The 16391-nt window shown below is 48.2% G+C and overlaps 1 protein-coding gene and 1 non-coding gene across 4 annotated transcripts; both read left to right on the top strand.

Annotated features, from left to right (window-relative positions):
* Window positions 1-1536: 1536 nt before the first annotated feature.
* KCNE1 (potassium voltage-gated channel subfamily E regulatory subunit 1) lies at window positions 1537-15547 on the top strand. Of its 3 annotated transcripts, XM_037737653.1 has the most exons (3): window positions 1537-1635; window positions 2436-2546; window positions 12582-15547. In XM_037737653.1, the coding sequence occupies exon 3, from the start codon at window positions 12623-12625 to the stop codon at window positions 13019-13021; it is 399 nt and encodes a 132-aa protein (XP_037593581.1). In that variant the 5' UTR covers window positions 1537-1635; window positions 2436-2546; window positions 12582-12622; the 3' UTR covers window positions 13022-15547. The 3 variants fall into 3 exon arrangements, with proteins under 3 accessions (XP_037593581.1, XP_037593580.1, XP_017381684.1); XM_037737652.1 differs by lacking the exon at window positions 2436-2546; XM_017526195.2 differs by lacking the exons at window positions 1537-1635; window positions 2436-2546 and adding an exon at window positions 6209-6640.
* LOC119470822 lies at window positions 5397-5524 on the top strand. Its single transcript, XR_005199792.1, has one exon. It is a non-coding gene; the product is annotated as a small nucleolar RNA SNORA11 (small nucleolar RNA).
* Window positions 15548-16391: the final 844 nt, after the last annotated feature.

Here is a 16391-nt window from a genome sequence, read left to right as displayed (position 1 = left end):
TGAGTAGCTGGGACTACAGGCACGCGCCACCATGCCCAGCTAATTTTTTGTAGTTTTAGTAGAGACGGGGTTTCACCATGTTGACCAGGATGGTCTTGATCTCTTGACCTTGTGATCCACCCGCCTCGGCCTCCCAAAGTGCTGGGATTACAGGCTTGAGCCACCGTGCCCGGCCACTGGTTTTGAACTCTTGACCTCAAGTGACCCACCCGCCTCAGCCTCCCAAAACGCTGGGATTACAGGCATGAGCCACTGCACCTGGCCCCATGTTGTTATAAACTGTTTGTAAACATTATTTTAAGGACTGCATATAATATTCTACTACGTAGAATAATATGTACTATAATTTACCTATTTTTCAATTTTTAGATGTTTAGATTCTAGTTATTGTAAGTAAAAACACAAAGAACTTTTACATGCATAAGGCTTTTTCTACAGCTCTGATCCTTTCCACAGACTAGATCTCACACAGTGCAATTTCATGTCATAGGCAATGAACATTTCAGGACCTTCCAACCTGGCTGTGTGGGTTCATTTTGCCCCACATTGCAGGGCAATGCTGGTTCTGCCTGTCACAGACACATCGGTGCCCTCCTCGGAGAGCCTCCAATCACCTCGTCAGCATGAGAATGCCGAGGTCGAGGCCCAGGGACAAGCGACCTGCGGAGGAAGACCATGGAGGCAGCGACCCTAGAGAATGTCTTCTAGGCCTAGGTCAGTAACCTGCCTCTGCGACCCACCTGCGGAGCAGGAGCCTGGAGCTTAGACGTCATTCCCCAGAAGGTTCATGAGATTGTCTTTTGGGGACTGCCCCTTCTCACTCTTGTCTGCCAAGCTGGTGAGCAATAGCTATGAAATTTGTTGGGAAGTCACCTGGGTCATTGCATGGTTTGCTCCCTGGAGAAGGACGGAAAGACGGAAAAGCCCCCAGGACGTTAAAGTGCGCGCCAAGGCTTTGGGTGCCTCCAGCGACTGCCTACCGCTCTGGGTCCCCTCCCGTCTGTCCCACAGCTGCACCCCCTGCTCAGGGCTGCACACTCAGTAAGCAGGCGCTTAATAAATGTTTGCCAAGTCGGGGTGTGGCCGAAGCTGGGGTGCGCGATGAGGCTAGAAAGAGCCGTGGGGGCGGAGGATAAGCGGTCTTCGGAGTGATTATGTTCTGAGATGTTTGCAGGCCCGCGCGTCCGAGGGTGGGGCGTCTCCCAGAGGGCCTTTCTCCGGGCTGCAGTGGCTTCCTCCCTGGCAACCTCAAACTTTTGCCGGAAGGTAGGTGGATCTGTCGGCCCGTCGGCTTTCGGGATCCTAACGTGGACGTTCTGCCTGCCCTGAGCTTCTCCGGCAAGATCCAAAGCGCTTCCGGCGGAGTTGGTCTGGGGTGCAAGGTGCTGAGGACCCGGGTGATCCGGGGCTGGTGAGGGGTGGTCCCAGGGGACCCTGGGCTGGGCCGTGCGGGTGGCTAGAGTGGGGCGGGACGCGTGGCGGCTCTGGGAGGCCCCGGGAGGCCCCGCCCGCCCCCCAGCGCAGCGCTCAGGCGCTCAGACGGTGCCAACCCCGGGGCTGGACTGTCGGTGGCCTCAGCGCTCGGCAGGCGCGCACTCCGCCCCACACCCGGCTCTCTCGGCATCTCAGACACAGGTAAGTCAGGGGCTCCCACCTCCGCGGCCCTCTTCCGGGTCGCGGGTGGCCTAGCCCGGCGACCCGGGGGGGGGGGGGGTCCTGGAACCTGCGTCTCTCGACCCGCAGCGGGCACGCTCCAGGCTAGAAGCGCCGAGACCCCCAGAGTGGGAAACAGGATAGGATGTTCAGCCTCTCCCCTCCTTCCCTTCTGCCGTTCTCACTGCTTATACAACAAACGCGTAGGAAAGCATCTCACCAACATAGAACAAAGAAAACATTCCTCCATTATTAAGTTATAGACATTCTTGTGGAATATTTAGAAAACACCTACATGCAAGTTTCAAACGAAAAAGAAAATCAAAACCACTCACAGGACCTGAGTCCCCACTTTGTTTCAAAGATCTTCAGCTTTTTTCTTTTTCTTTTCTTTTTTTATTATTATTTTTTTGGACCAGCTCTTGGGTCTTGGCATCTCCCTGCAGAAAGGGCATGGGACGCAGAGAACATTACTGATATCTGATCTTGATTGCGGTAATGGGAAAACTGGGGAACTTTAGAAGAAAGTTGACTAAGCAGCAGAGACATATGCATGTGAGCAATCTACTGCATAATACATTGCCTCCCGGATTTGTCACATTGCTCCATGAGAATTGACAGTTCATTTGAGTCCACATTCAGATTAAGAAGGAGGTTCCAGATGCATTAAGGAAGTACCTTGTCAATAACCGTAGCTATCATTTATGGTCCAGGTAGTGGGGACTTTGCTGAGTTCACCCAGTTGCTTAAATTCAGCCATGACTCTGATTTTCAATGACCAGGCAAAACTGATCTTCTTTCTCTGGCCAGTTTCACACAATCCTCAGGTTAGCTGAGGATCCCTTGGAGGAAGATATTCTCTGTATCCAAAGGAAATAGTCAAGGATGTTCAGGTAGGACCTGCTTTTGACAGGTTATTGGAAAATGAATTGTCTTGAAAATAAAGCTCACTTAGAAGACATCAGAGGGACTCATTGCTGTCATCTTAAATCTCTGAGGGCGAGACAGCTCCTGTGTGATTTCGGGCTTTCTGGTAGTTGAATGGAACACTTATTATTCATGTGTTCATGCATGCCTGCCTGCATTTGCTGAATGTTTATGGTGCTCCTACCATATGCCAGACACTGTTCTAGCTGCTTGGGATGCAATGAAGAACAACCCAAGCAAAGATCCTTGCCTGCAAAAGCTTGCGTTTTGGTGGGAAAGACAAACATTGAACAATCAACATGATAATTAAGAAAACTATATTATACTGGAAGGTGACAAAGACCATGGAAAAGGAGGAGAGAAAAGGTTAAGAGTTACTGGGAATGGGGAAGGAAGGAAGAAAATTGTGCTCTACTGTTAACAATCACTAACTGCCTGAAAGTGTTTTAGAAATAAAGTGGGTTGCAGATACATAGATAAGAATACTGTAGACCTTAATATACAAAATGAGTAATAACAAAAATACATTAATAATATAAATATAAATAAGTAATATGAAATTTAATATATAAAAACATGCTACATTGCAAAAGTTTTTCCTTTGATTACTAAACAATCTATTTTCAGAGCGTAGTATACTTTATCAGCTATCCACTCACTTTCCCATTGTAGTGGTATTGAATCTAATTCTTTGCATTCCCATTTAGTTCAGGAAAACCTTATTGAAATATTCTGGGTACTGGAGTGGGGACAAAGGAGAGCAAGATGGACTCTGTCCTTTGGGACCTCCTGGGAGGAAATGACCCAGACAAGGCTACAGATGGTTAGAAGTTAGAATATGACCAGCACTGCAGGAGAGATATGGCAAGGTATGAGGGGGTCAATGAAGGGGAAGAGATTCTGGATCAGAGTCAGACTGTGTGGATATGAGCTGGCTTTTGAAGGACCAGTAGAATTTTAACAACAGAATATGGTGGGAATGCCTCACCTATAGAGAGAACAGCAAACATAAAGCAAGAGGCCGGGTGCCGTGGCTCATGCCTGTAATCCCAGCACTTTGGGAGGCCAAGGCGGGCTGATGGCTTGAGTCCAAGTATGCTGAGCCTGGGCAACAAGGCAAAACCCTGTCTCTAATAAAAACAAATACAAAAATTAGCTGGGATGGTGGCATACACCTGTAAACCCAACTACTCGGGAAGCTGAGGCATGAGAATCGCTTGCACCTAAGAGGTAGAGGAGGTTGTAGTAAGTTGAGATTGTGCCACTGCACTCCAGCCTGGGCAACAGAGCGAGACTCAGTCTCAAAAATAAAATAAAATAAAATAATAAAACATGCCAGGAAGGTTGGGGGCTGATCCCATGCTGCACAAAAACCTGGGGCATATACCCCAAATGCTCACACATGTTTTATAGAGTTTGATCGAGTCTCCTCACCACCTCGCCCACTTAGTGCCCCCTGACTCTGGGGAGAGGGGAAGGACAGAAGACCAGGCACAGCCAGCCAACTTCCAGGAAGCATCTGGTGGCCCTGGGTGGCTTCTTTTCTGCAACGAGGTAAATGTGTTTCCAGAATTTGGACATAGTGTTGTGATAAAGATGAAAACAATAGACAGTTGCTTCCAAGGACAATTGACTCAAAATTATTGGCTCAATAAGATCATATTCACCAAAATGAGGCTTACCCCATTTTGTGTGAGTGTGTGTGTGTGTGTGTGTGTGTGTGTAATTATATATAGTATATAATGAGGGTAGATCCCATCATTTCCACTGAGGCTCCCTGGATTTATTTCATTTGCTGAAGATAAGATTCCTTCCTTCCCTCCTGATGTGTGGCTTCAGCTGTCATTCAAACACTCGCCCATGTTTTCATATTGAGTTTGATGGAGTCTCCTCACCGGCTCGCTGGTCTGACTCCCTGAGTATTCCGTGTTTATATTTCCATCCTTTGCACCCCAGGCCCTCTCTCCATCACCTGCAGAGAGGTCCAGGAAGCTCCCAGTAAAAGCACCAGACTCAAGCCACACACCCACTTCCCGCTGGGAGGTGACAGAAAACCCTTTTCTGATCAGAGAGGACAGTCTGATTCTGGGCCTCTGCACGGTTTCATCCTGATTCTTGAGAGACCCTGGCCACCTTAGTGCCCACAGACTCTGGGAAGAGGGGAAGGACAGAAGACCAGACAAAGCCAGCCAACTGCCTGGAAGCATGTGGTGGGCCTGGGTGGCTTTTTTTCTGCTAGGATGTAAATAACGTTTCCAGATTTGGACACAGTGTTGTGATAAAGATGAAATGCAGTGAAGTCAAGCAGCTGGCCAGCTTGGCACACAAATGCTATGTGGGAGAGCTGGGGTGCAGTTCACGCTGTCTAGTTCTAGAGTCTGGGCTCTGACCNCAGTTGCTTCCGAAGACAGTTGACTCAGAGTTCTTGGCTCAGTACGGTCATATTCACCAAAATGAGGCTTACCCATCATTGCTTTCACCCTAATTCTGCTTCTTAAAACAAATGAGGCCAAATGATGACGTTACGAGTGGATGCTCTTTGAAGAAATGTGTAAGGAGTGCTGTCAAACCTGATAAAAATGCTACCCCAGTCAGCCTAGGGACGTAAGTTAAGGAGTCATGTAGTTTATCTAGGACTGAGCTGGGGCTGGAGCCCAGATTCCTGAGCTCTGACTCTGACATTTCTGTCTCCCCTACTCACCCCTAGAATGTATTCCTTTTAGAAGAAAGCTTGTAGTCAGCCACAAGAACCTTACCCAGTCAATAAGACTGATCAGGATCCGGGAAGGTTTGCTAATAATAATAAAAGAATGAGAAGGGTATGCTCAGGGCAGGGGGCCTGAAGAACGGCTCCTCCCTTTTAAACACACTCAAAAGGACTCTGAAGTCACAGGGATGAGGGGAACAAATTTGTGGCCTCCCCATGAGCAAATGCCCCACGCATCTCCCCTGCAGAATCAATGGGACAGGGCTCAATATTGTAAGGAAGTCTGCAGTATTTACTGGGGAAGGCTGCTGTCTACAGCCTGACCAGCTTATGCATGGGTAGGCCACAAATGGTCTTAGATATAAAGGCTTTGGAGAGAGAGAGAGAGAGAGAGAGGGGGAGAGAGAGAGAGAGAGAGAGAGAGAGAGAGAGAGAAAGCGAGGGAGAAAAGAAAGAAAGAGAAAGAGAGAGAAAAGGAAAGAAAGAAAGAAGGAAAGAAAAAAGAAGAAAGAAAGAAAGAAAGGAAGAAAGGGAGAAAAGAGAAAGAGAGAAAAGGAAAGAAAGAAAGAAGGAAAGAAAAAGAAGAAAGAGAAAGAGAAAGAAAGAAAGAAAAAGAGAAAGAAAGAAAGAAAGAAAGAAAGAAAGAAAGAAAGAAAGAAAGAAAGAGAAAGAAAGAAAGAAAGAAGAAAGAGAGAAAGGAAGGGAGAGAGAAAGAGAAAGGAAGGAAGGAAGGAAGGGAGGGAGGAAGGGAGGGAGGGAGGAAGGGAGGGAGGGAGAGAAAGAAAGTTTCTCATGCTGGGAAAGCTTCTGTTCGGAAAGCTTCCAGGCTGTTATCAGTGCTGATAGGCCACGCAGCCGGAGCACGTGGGATAAGTCAGAAGGGTGGTGTGTGCCGGGAGCAGCGAGGCGCCACCCACTGCCCTCTTCTCCCCTGGGTTCAGCTGGGGGCCTAACGGAACTCCAGAGTGCAGGAGCCCCCGTTGGTCTCATCTACAGGTGCTTCACTCAGTTCGGCTACCCAGAGCCCTGTGTCCTGAATGATTTCCAGCAGACCAGCAGCTCTGGGTCTAAGCTTTTAAGAAAACAAAGATTATGCTACCCTTGATTAGGGGCAGCATTCATGTCTCACACCCAGGCAGAAGCAGAAATGGCCAGAATCCACCCTTACTTTCTGAGCCAGACAAGGCCACGGTTTGAGAATGTTCAGCACAGGCTGGGCATCAGATGGACTTTGTTTGGAGTTTAACATCCCTGGCCCCTACCGTTTCTGTCTCCCTCATCCCTTTAATCACTGTGCAAGCCACAAAAAGCTGAAGGGATAGGAACAGGGATGACTTCTGATGGCATATTTAGGTAAGAAGCCAACCTCCATTTGCATAGATCCAATACTACCTGATAAAAGTGGCCTATTCCTCAGCTACTTTGAGCCTCAATAAAGGGTCCGTTTCTTCTGTACAAGGTCCTGGGAATTGCTGTTTTCTAAATCAAATATGAGTCAATAGCTAAGAGGTTACATTTTAGATATATTTTTGGTTGTCTATTTCTGTTTTTATTATTTATTTAAGTTCCAGGGTACATGTGCAGGATGTGCAGGTTTGTTACATACGTAAACATGTGCCATGATGGTTTGCGGCACCTGTCAACCCATCACCTAGCTATTAAGCCCAGAATGCATTAGCTCTTTTCCCTAATGCTCTTCCCCACCCATCTTCCCCCCACACAACAGGCTCCAGTGAGTGTTGTTCCCCTCCCTGTGTCCATGTGTTCTCATTGTTCAGCTCCCACATATAAGTGAGAGCATGCAGTGTTTGGTTTTCTGCTCCTGCGCTGGTTTGCTAAGGACATGTATTTCTGATAGGAGAGATTACTTTTGGCAAGCCATCTCACCTCTAAGGAGCCCCATTTTCTGTAAATTAAGATTGTTGGATCAGTTGCTCTCCCACTCTATTGCAGTCCAACAGTCTGAAAATGCAGCCACAGGGCATGTAGTGCTTTGGAATTAGGTACAATAGAACAGAACCTAGAGAATCTGATATAAATTCCCAAATGACATGCAGATCCCAGACTGTGTCATTTACACCACTTTAACTACTAAGAAGACATTGCCAAGAACAAAATGAACCAAAGAAACCATAAAAAAAGAAAAAGAAAACATTGCCAAACTCATTTTGAGACTCATTACACAAAAGTACCACGGTGACCCAGCCTGCAGGCATTGGGAGTATGGAGGACATTCAACAAAAGCCATGCAATAAATTACATGTAAAGTTTTTAAAATTATTTTAAAAATATAGGGTTGTTATTTGAAAGGCAGTTAATTAGCTTGACCTAAGCTTTGATGGGCGAATTGTAATTGAAGGCATCAGCGTGCATGAGAATGGGGACAGCTGAGGTTACACTGAAGACTGGAGAGTTTCTTTCTGCAATTTCTCTACAGAATGTGTCAGAGGCAAACAAGACCAACAAAGAAAATATAAAAAACAAACAAGATATGAAAAATAGTCAGCGAAATCATAGCTTATGTTCTTGCAAAATTCCTCCAGGTGCCCTGCAGCACAAAAGGCTGATGGCTCAGTTTCCTAGGGACCCACACCACAGCTCAGTGGTTCTCCATCTTGGCTACAAATTAGCATCATTTGAGAGGTTTCTAAAAAGTCTCCAAGTCAGGCAGGAACCCAGACCAGTGACATTAAAATCTCTGGAGGTGACATCCAGGAACCATTATTTTCTAAAATCTCCCCCTGTGATTCTAAGAGATCACCAAGCGGAGCCTACAGACCAGCAGCATTAGCACCACGTAGGAATGTGTTTGGAATGCAGATTCCCAGGCCTGCCCCAGCTCTACCTAATCAGAAACTCTATAAGTAGAGCCCAGCAATCTGCATTTGTTTAGACAGAGTCTCACTCTGTTACCTAGGCTGGAGTGCAATGGCAAAATCTCAGCTCACTGCAACCTCTACCTCCCAGGTTCAAGTGATTCTCCTGCCTCAGCCTCCTGAGTAGCTGGGACTACAGGTGCCCGCCAGCAACCTGGCTGATTTTTGTATTTTTAGTAGAGACAGGGTTTCACCATGTTGGCCAGGCTGGTCTCGAACTCCTGACATCAAGTCATCCACCTGTCTTGGCCTCCCAAAGTGCTGGGATTAAAGCAGCATTCTGTATTTTAACAAGGTCACCCTAAAGCACTCTAAAGATTGAGAACCACTGCCTTAGAACAAGATGGGGGATGGTTTGGGCTTGGGAGGTTTTCAAAGCAGGTGTTTCCGGTTGCTTCTTTGACCACAGAAAAGTCCACCTGGTTGTAAGTAACAAGCCTTCTCAGTGAACTCCCTATTATGAATTAACTGCAGACATTATTCTTAATTTAATTTGCTGTATGTATTTATCAGTTTTAAGCCAATTAACATGTGGATCTTCAAATGCTGCCTTTCATAATTCTATTCTCACATGGTCTTAAAGTTGTAAAGACTCTCTAACAGTAATTGGTGGCAGAATTATTTGCTAGTTGTGATCATTCTGGGTTTTTGGAAATAACATCATAGTATCAGGTCCAGGTCTGTCTGTTTTCTGGGGCAGGGTTTTATGCATTCATAAGTGGTTTAGGCTCATTGAAAAAGAAATGGTTGAGCATCTAGTTTGGATCTGTTACCAAACAATTCCTCACTACCCCTGTGATTAGAATGGAGCTAAATGCTAGTTTTGTATAAGAACAAGTACCTGAGTCACTTGAGCCCAGGCAGCTTAACCCCTGACATATCTCTGCACAGACTCCAAAGCCTAGAAACCAGGAGAGGCCACAATCTTTGATTCTCATTCATATCTGATCTCTCTACAAAGTAAAGGAGAGCCGCCATGGTTAGCCACGGGAACGCCAAGCCTAAACCTCCAGAGCCCCATATCCTTGGGCTGCAATTTCTTAACGAGGTGGAAAAACCAATAAACTCCTATCCAGGACCACTGAGTGTGCACCTGCCACGTGCCCCATGCTGTCAGCCACTCTATGCTCCTGATCAGTGATTCAACAGACCGCAGATGTCAGTGGTGTTTCTCACTACTTTGGAAAGAGAAAGACTTGACTGAGCAAATAAGGAACCTGTCCAGGATCTTGTGGCCGGGAAGTAGCAAAGCAAAGCTAGAATCAACCCTGGGGTGGCAGTGGAATCCCAAAATCTGAGCTCTTTCTGCTCCTCACACCTGCCTCCTGAGACTGTGGCTCAGGGTGGGAGATGACTGCCCTTCTGGAAAAGGGAGTCAGTTAAAGCTTTGGAGCCAGCTCATTGGCATCTGTTCATCAGAATAAGCAGGTTATAAAGAGTCAAGCCCCACTGGTCAAAAGATACTAAGTTCTGGTGGCATTTATTCAATAAACGCTCATGGCCAGCTCCTGTGTTGCTGCATGCCTAGCACCAGGCTAGGTGGGCGGGGCAGGGTTGGGGTAAGGGGCCTGGAGATCCTGATCATGATAAGGTCAGCAGGGGTCGTGGTGTGCACAGTGCTGGCCCAGCCCCACGCATCAGAGCAGACTTCAGGAAGGAGGTGAGAGCTGGGCTGAATTTTAAGCATGAGTAGGTATCACTAAGAAGTTTCATGAGCCAAGAAGGAGGTGCAAGTCTGAGCTGGAGATGCACAGCGTGTGGAGGCTCTGGGGCCGGCAGGGACCATAGGGCATAGGGTCTGGACACAGTGGCAATTGCAGTGAAATTGCAGCCCAAGGATTTCGGGCTTTGGGGGTTTAGGCTTGGCGTTCCTGTGGCTGACCATGGCTCTCTTCTTTACTTTGCAGAAAGATCAGACATGAATGAGAATCAAAGATTGTTCGTGGCCTCTCCTGGTTTTTAGGCTTTTGAGTCTGTGCAGACACAAAATTGGAGAGGGATGCAGAGATTCTCAAATTTAGGGCCTGTATCCTTACAGAAGACCAGGAGTTCCACCTTGAAGGCGGGGAGGAGCCAAGGAAGGCCTTCAAGATGGGGACTGCCATGACGAGATTACAGTCATCAGTGAGAGTGATGCAGATTTTGGGGTGATTGGTGTTGCCACTCAGTTCACTGAGGCAGGGGCCAGTCTCTGACAGCCCAGGGTGGGGTATTAAGTTTGAGGAGCCAGGGGATGGCCAAAGGGAACCATCTCCTTAGCAGGTCATTGGACACATGGCTCTGGAGCTTGAAGAGGGCCCTGGGTCACGGCCATGCCGGTGAACTGGAGCAGATGCGGTCATCCTGGGAGAGAGGAGAGTGGGAAGAGGAGATAGCGGGTGATAGAACTCTGAGACACAGCCAATTTCAGAGGTGGGTAGAGGAAGAGGGCCCTGGAAAGGTGCCAGATGTCTTCACCTGATGCTAGGTTCAGCGTATGTTTTATAGTGAAGCCAATTCAATGAAGAATTGGCTCTAGGTCTAAGCTGGAGAGGAGCCAGGTTTCTGAGGTTATTGGTCCTACACAAGATGATGTGAAATGTCACAGTCCCCATCCTGGCTGGGAAAGACAGAGCTGTCCAAGCGTGTGTCGGGGATTTGTGTTTCCATAGCGATTCTGGCCATAAGCTGTCTTCCCAAACACACGCTTCACCTCTAGTTACAACAGTCATCCCGAGGGTGCCTCCAGGCTGTGTTCTCCTCAGCTACTTTAAGCTCCTAAGAAGTGAGTAAGGGACAAGCGGGGTGGCTCATGCCTGTAATCCCAGCACTTTGGGAGACCAAAATCCACCACTTTGGTGGATCCTGTCGGCCCAGGAGTTCAAGACCAGCCTTGGCAACATAGGGCAACCTCACCTCTGCAAAAAATACAAAAATTCACCAGGCATGATGGTGCATACCTGTAGTTCCATCTTCTCTGGAGGCTGAGGTAGGAGGATCACCTGAGCCCAGGAGGTTGAGGCTGCAGTGAGCTGAGATCACACCACTGCACTTCAGCCTGGTGACAGAGTGAGACCCTGTCTCAATAAAACAGAGAAAGAAATATTGAGTGGGAGCACTTACATGTGATAAGCTGCGAGTGGTCCCCTCCGGCTTGAGTTTGGAGTGTGACATCAACAACTTGGCCTCAGGGCTTTTGTTTCCCAGCAGAAGCTGGGGGTAGAGGCTGGCATTTGCTCAAAAAAAAAAAAAAAAAAAAAAAAAGTAAGATCTGTTTTTTAGCTTACCAATGATCTCAAGGTCACCTAGATAGGGTTTCCACAGCATACCAAATCCCTGACAGAATTTCACAGTTACTTGGAGACAATTTTTCCAATTCCCAGGCCCATTATGAGTATACAGAGACAGTGATATCAAGATTAAATGATAGGGAAAGTGTCACTCTCTGCATAGCCAGCAAATGGTGAATGGAAATAAAAGGCAATCCATGTATCCATCGATCAACCCAGAGAGGGCATTGTGTAGACCCATGACGGCACACACCAGGGATGAGGGAGCATGTCAGCTCACCCCTCACCTGAGGTTTTAAGATTGTGTACGTGTGTGTGCGTATGTGTGGGCAAGGAGGGAAAACAGCACAGCTGCAACACTGGCCTCTTCAAGGGAGCTCTCTGTAAAATCTCCCTAGACATTCCGAAGTCCACCATGTGGCAGAGTGGATGTTTCATTCAAATGAATGTAAGTGCTCATAGAGAGATGCTCCATGGTGAAGTAGACCACCCATTGCACAGTACCTCCAAGGGCGCCCTGGCAGCACCCCAGTCTGACTGGTCATGCTTAAGATCCCAGGAACTAGTTGTGTGAAATATGTGATTTTTTTTTTAGGTCCATAGGAGGTCAAGGATAGGGATATTTGTCCCCCTCTTATTTATGGAGTTAGCAGCCACAGCAGTGTTCATCTCTGGGAGAGAGGGCAGAGAGAAGAAGTGGGTATTCACCATGGGTTTTATACAACCATTAGAAGTAAGGGAATGCACACATCCAGCAACACAGGTGAACCACAAAAACGCAGTTGTGAGGAAAAGGAAGGAGACTGAATGAGCTGAATGACTTGATACCATTCAGGTAAACTAAAATGCACACATCCAACCCCATACAACCACAATATGCAGCAATGCATATTAAAGACACTCATTCTGATGGTCACCTATAGGGGTGGAGAATAGAGGTGGTGGACGGAAATAGAAGGGAATCAATGTATCCATTCATCGATCAAGAGAAGGCATTGCACAGATCCAAGATGGCAGAAGCCACGGCCTGGGGAGCATGTCAGCTTACCCCTCTCACGTGAGATTTTGAAATTGTGTACGTGTGTGTGCATATATGGGGGTTTTGGCCAATATGTACTTTTTGATTTGGGGTTGCATTTTGCTTTGAAGAGGTGCGCCTGGGAAGTTGGAGCTCCAGCAGGGGATCCTTGATGCCCAAGATGATCCTGTCTAACACCACAGCAGTGATGCCTCTTCTGAACAAGCTGTGGCAGGAGACCGTTCAGCAGGGAGGCAACGTGTCGGGCCTGGCCCGCAGGTCCCCCCGTGGCGATGACAGCAAGTTGGAGGCCCTCTACGTCCTCATGGTGCTGGGCTTCTTTGGCTTCTTCACCCTGGGCATCATGCTGAGCTACATCCGCTCCAAGAAGCTGGAGCACTCTCAAGACCCGTTCAACGTGTACATCGAGTCTGATAGCTGGCAAGAGAAGGACAAGGCCTACGTCCAGGCTCGGGTCCTGGAGAGCTACAGAGCGTGTTATGTCTTCGAAAACCAGCTGGCTGTAGAACAACCCAACACACACCTTCCCGAGACGAAGCCTTCACCATGAACCCCACCACTGGCTAACACTGGACACATCCTGCCTGGCAACCTGATTTTCTAATCATATTCCTCTCATACTCTTTACTGTAATGGGTACCACTGGATTTCTTTTTTGCTATTGTAAGGGGTGAGGGGTGGATTAGTGACACTGTTTCACTGTTTTCTAAAATCACATTCTTCTGTGACAGACTGTCACTGGTTCCCCCATATCTGTCCCTGCCTTGTTAAATTTAGCAGAAGCCCTGAGGACATGGCCTCTGAGAATAGAAGCTGCATTTTCCAGACTCCCTTGCAGCTAGCAAGGTTGTGTGACTAAGCCCTGGCCAGTAGCTATGGAAGTGAAGACGGCAATGTCCAAGGAATTCTTGGAAAGAAAAGGACGTGCCCTTTACTTCCCTGGTCCTGCTTCCCAGTGGCTGGACATGGAGGGAGTGGAGAGCAGCTCTGAGTCTGGAAAATAACCGGGCACTCAAAGAACCACACACATCTGGGCCTGGGCGATGTGGTGGAGCAGGGTCCTCCTTACCACCCACAGGCCTGATGTACAGGAGAGAGAAACCCACCCCACTCTTCCTTAAGCCACTGTTATTTTGATCTCTGTTAAAGTAGCAGAATCAATGCCCTTACTAATACACCTACCTTACAGGACTGAACCTAAAGGCATGACACTTCCATACTTGTCACAAGCACACACCGATTCTGCCCTGGTCACTTCTCTGCTCACTCCTATGGCGCTATCCTCCTGCCCTTCTGTCTCACACTCCTCCCTTGCACACACCCTTCACACATCTCCCCAAAAACACACAGACACATACACTCATATACATAGACACACACACACACACACACACACACCTCAAGCTAGAAAGAACTCACTTCCTACAGGGCTGAGATGGAGGAGGAAAACATGCCCCCTTCAGAATGCATAGCAAGGGGAAGGTGCTTGGTCACTGTGGGAGTAGGGAGAGGTGCCCCCACTCCCTGAGAGCCAGGGGAAGGAGTGGCTGTGGGCAGGGAGCAATGCGTGGCACTGGGGTGGCAGGTCCTTTTGAGGTGATGGGCCTGCTTTGTGAGTTGAATTGTAACCCCTCAAAAAGACAGGTGCCTTCAATGTGACCTGGTTGGGAAATAGGGTCTTTGCAGATGATGTAGTTGAGATGAGGTCATTGGGATGGGCCCTCTTCCGATGTGACTGGAGTCCTTATCAGAAGAGGGGAATTTGGACACAGACACATAGGGAGAACACCATGCCATGACAGAGGCCGCAAACCAGGGAAGGTCAAGGATGGATGCGCATTCCCATCCCAAGAAGCTGGGAGGAGGGCAGAAAGGCTCCTCCCCCACAGGTTTTGGAGGAAGCACGGCCGTGCTTGAATTCAAACTTCCGGCCTCCAGAACTGTGAGTCAGTGAGTATCTGCTGTTGAGGCCACCCAGCTCGGGATAGTGCAGGGAACTCATACAGCACCTCTCACCCACCCAGAGACAGAGCCATGCTGCCTTCTAGTGGGGTACCCGGAGGAGCTGCCCCAGCAGATAGAGAGGGCCCCTGTTCTACCACCTGCCTTGAGAGGGTCTCCAGCTGCCATCTGTAGCTTCGGAGTCCTCTGCAACGCGACATCCTGAAAGCTTAGCTGCCTGGGCATTCCTGAAGAGTGTGGAATATTTAAACGAAACATAATTTTTTAAAACCTGCACCTAAGTTAAATTAAAAGCAGCATGTGTGCATCTTTGGCCATCCTCACATGGATCCACATGGTCTCATGAGGTTCCAGTCCTTGTTTCATATAATAAACACAGCATGGCTCAGCCCCTCAGTTACCACAGTCCTTGAGATGAGTGGTCCTTTGGGTCACAAAGTCCTTTGAAAATCCAGTGAGAGCTGTGGTCTTCACCCCACCCGAGTGATGCATATGGACACCACACCTTGCCTACCGTGTCCAGGGTTCACGGGCCAGTGGCAGCCCAGCTATGCCTTGTGCATCTCACAGCCCCTGTGCGAGCCAGACCCGTCGGAGGCAGTTGCATATTCCCAGACTGAAGGCAAGGCAGGTTTGCAGAGAGAGACCCAGAGTGCACGTGACCCGCTGCGTGATCCCTGGCTCACACTGACTTTGATATTCCAGGCACACGGACTGGCTTTTTATCACCACCTTATTTTCCCCACTAAGATTCCTGTGCCTTTTAAGGCAAAGGGAGAGCCCTGTGGCTTTAGTCTTTCCAGGCCTTAAAGGGCCTCTGTCTTCACTCACAAACCTCTCTTCCTCCCTCCCCTTCCTCTTCATTTTAAAGGGGGAGAGGGAAAAGCAAGCGGAAGACAAATTGAGCCACATATTTTCAGACCCTTGTTACTATATTTTAAAAATGGGCTTCACACACAGAGTCCTTGCTATGCACCATGTACTGCTCTAAGCTCTTTAAAGATAGAATCTCAATGATTGTTTTGCAGGCAATACTCTATGCATTCATTAGCTAGGACAACAATGCTTCTGCAGTATTGAGATTTTGTTGAAAAATTAAAGCCATTTATCATGATCTGTGATGTGTGTTCGCAATATCACTATGATACTTTTAGAAGATGGTTATCAGTTCTTGCAATGCTCTGATGAGGCAGCCCCACGGACTTGGGAATATGGAAAGTCAGATTGCATGTGGATAATGAAACTCTGCCATCAACACACAGCGGGTCAGAGCAGAGAGATATGGGTCCCCCTGATGCCTGCCGGCAGAAAGCAAGTGAAGCCCTAGGTGGAGAGAGTGGCCACCTGTAGCACCCTCCTGCCTTGTAGAGGGGAGGCTGCTGTGCTGTGGGCACAGTCGGGACGGAACAGGGAATGTGGGCACAGTCGGGACGGAGCAGGGAATGTGGGCACAGTCAGGATGGAGCAGGGAATGTGGGCACCGCCTAGATGGAGCAGGGAATGGCGGAACCATCGAGACGGAGCAGGGAATGTGGGCACTGTCTAGATGGAGCAGGGAATGTGGGCACTGTCTGGATGAACTTCTGGATATTGTAGGAGAAGCTGTGAACTCTCCTAATGTTTACACGTTGGCAACTAATTTGCTCTTTGAAACATGTGTGGGTCAAACAAAATATAACCTTGAGCTGGATTCTGCCCAGAGCCCACCAATTAACTGCCTGTGCTTTACAGAGGAAAAATGGCTCCCAGCCAGCCCCATGCCACACTTGAGAGAAGCATAAACAGAGTCAGTGCTTGGGTGCCTATAATCCCAGCACTTTGGGAGGCAGAAGTGGGCAGATTGCATGAGATCAGGAGTTTGAGACCAGCCTGGCCAACATGGCGAAACTCCATTTCTACTAGAAATGTAAAAATGAGCTGGGCATGGTGGCATGTGCCTGTAATCCCAGCTACTCAGG

This window comes from Cebus imitator, unplaced genomic scaffold (assembly GCF_001604975.1).
Source record: "Cebus imitator isolate Cc_AM_T3 unplaced genomic scaffold, Cebus_imitator-1.0 Scaffold41, whole genome shotgun sequence".
NCBI lineage: Eukaryota > Metazoa > Chordata > Mammalia > Primates > Cebidae > Cebus > Cebus imitator.
The sequence above is the reverse complement of the archived record's forward strand: the minus strand, read 5'-3'. Positions and strand labels throughout refer to the sequence as shown.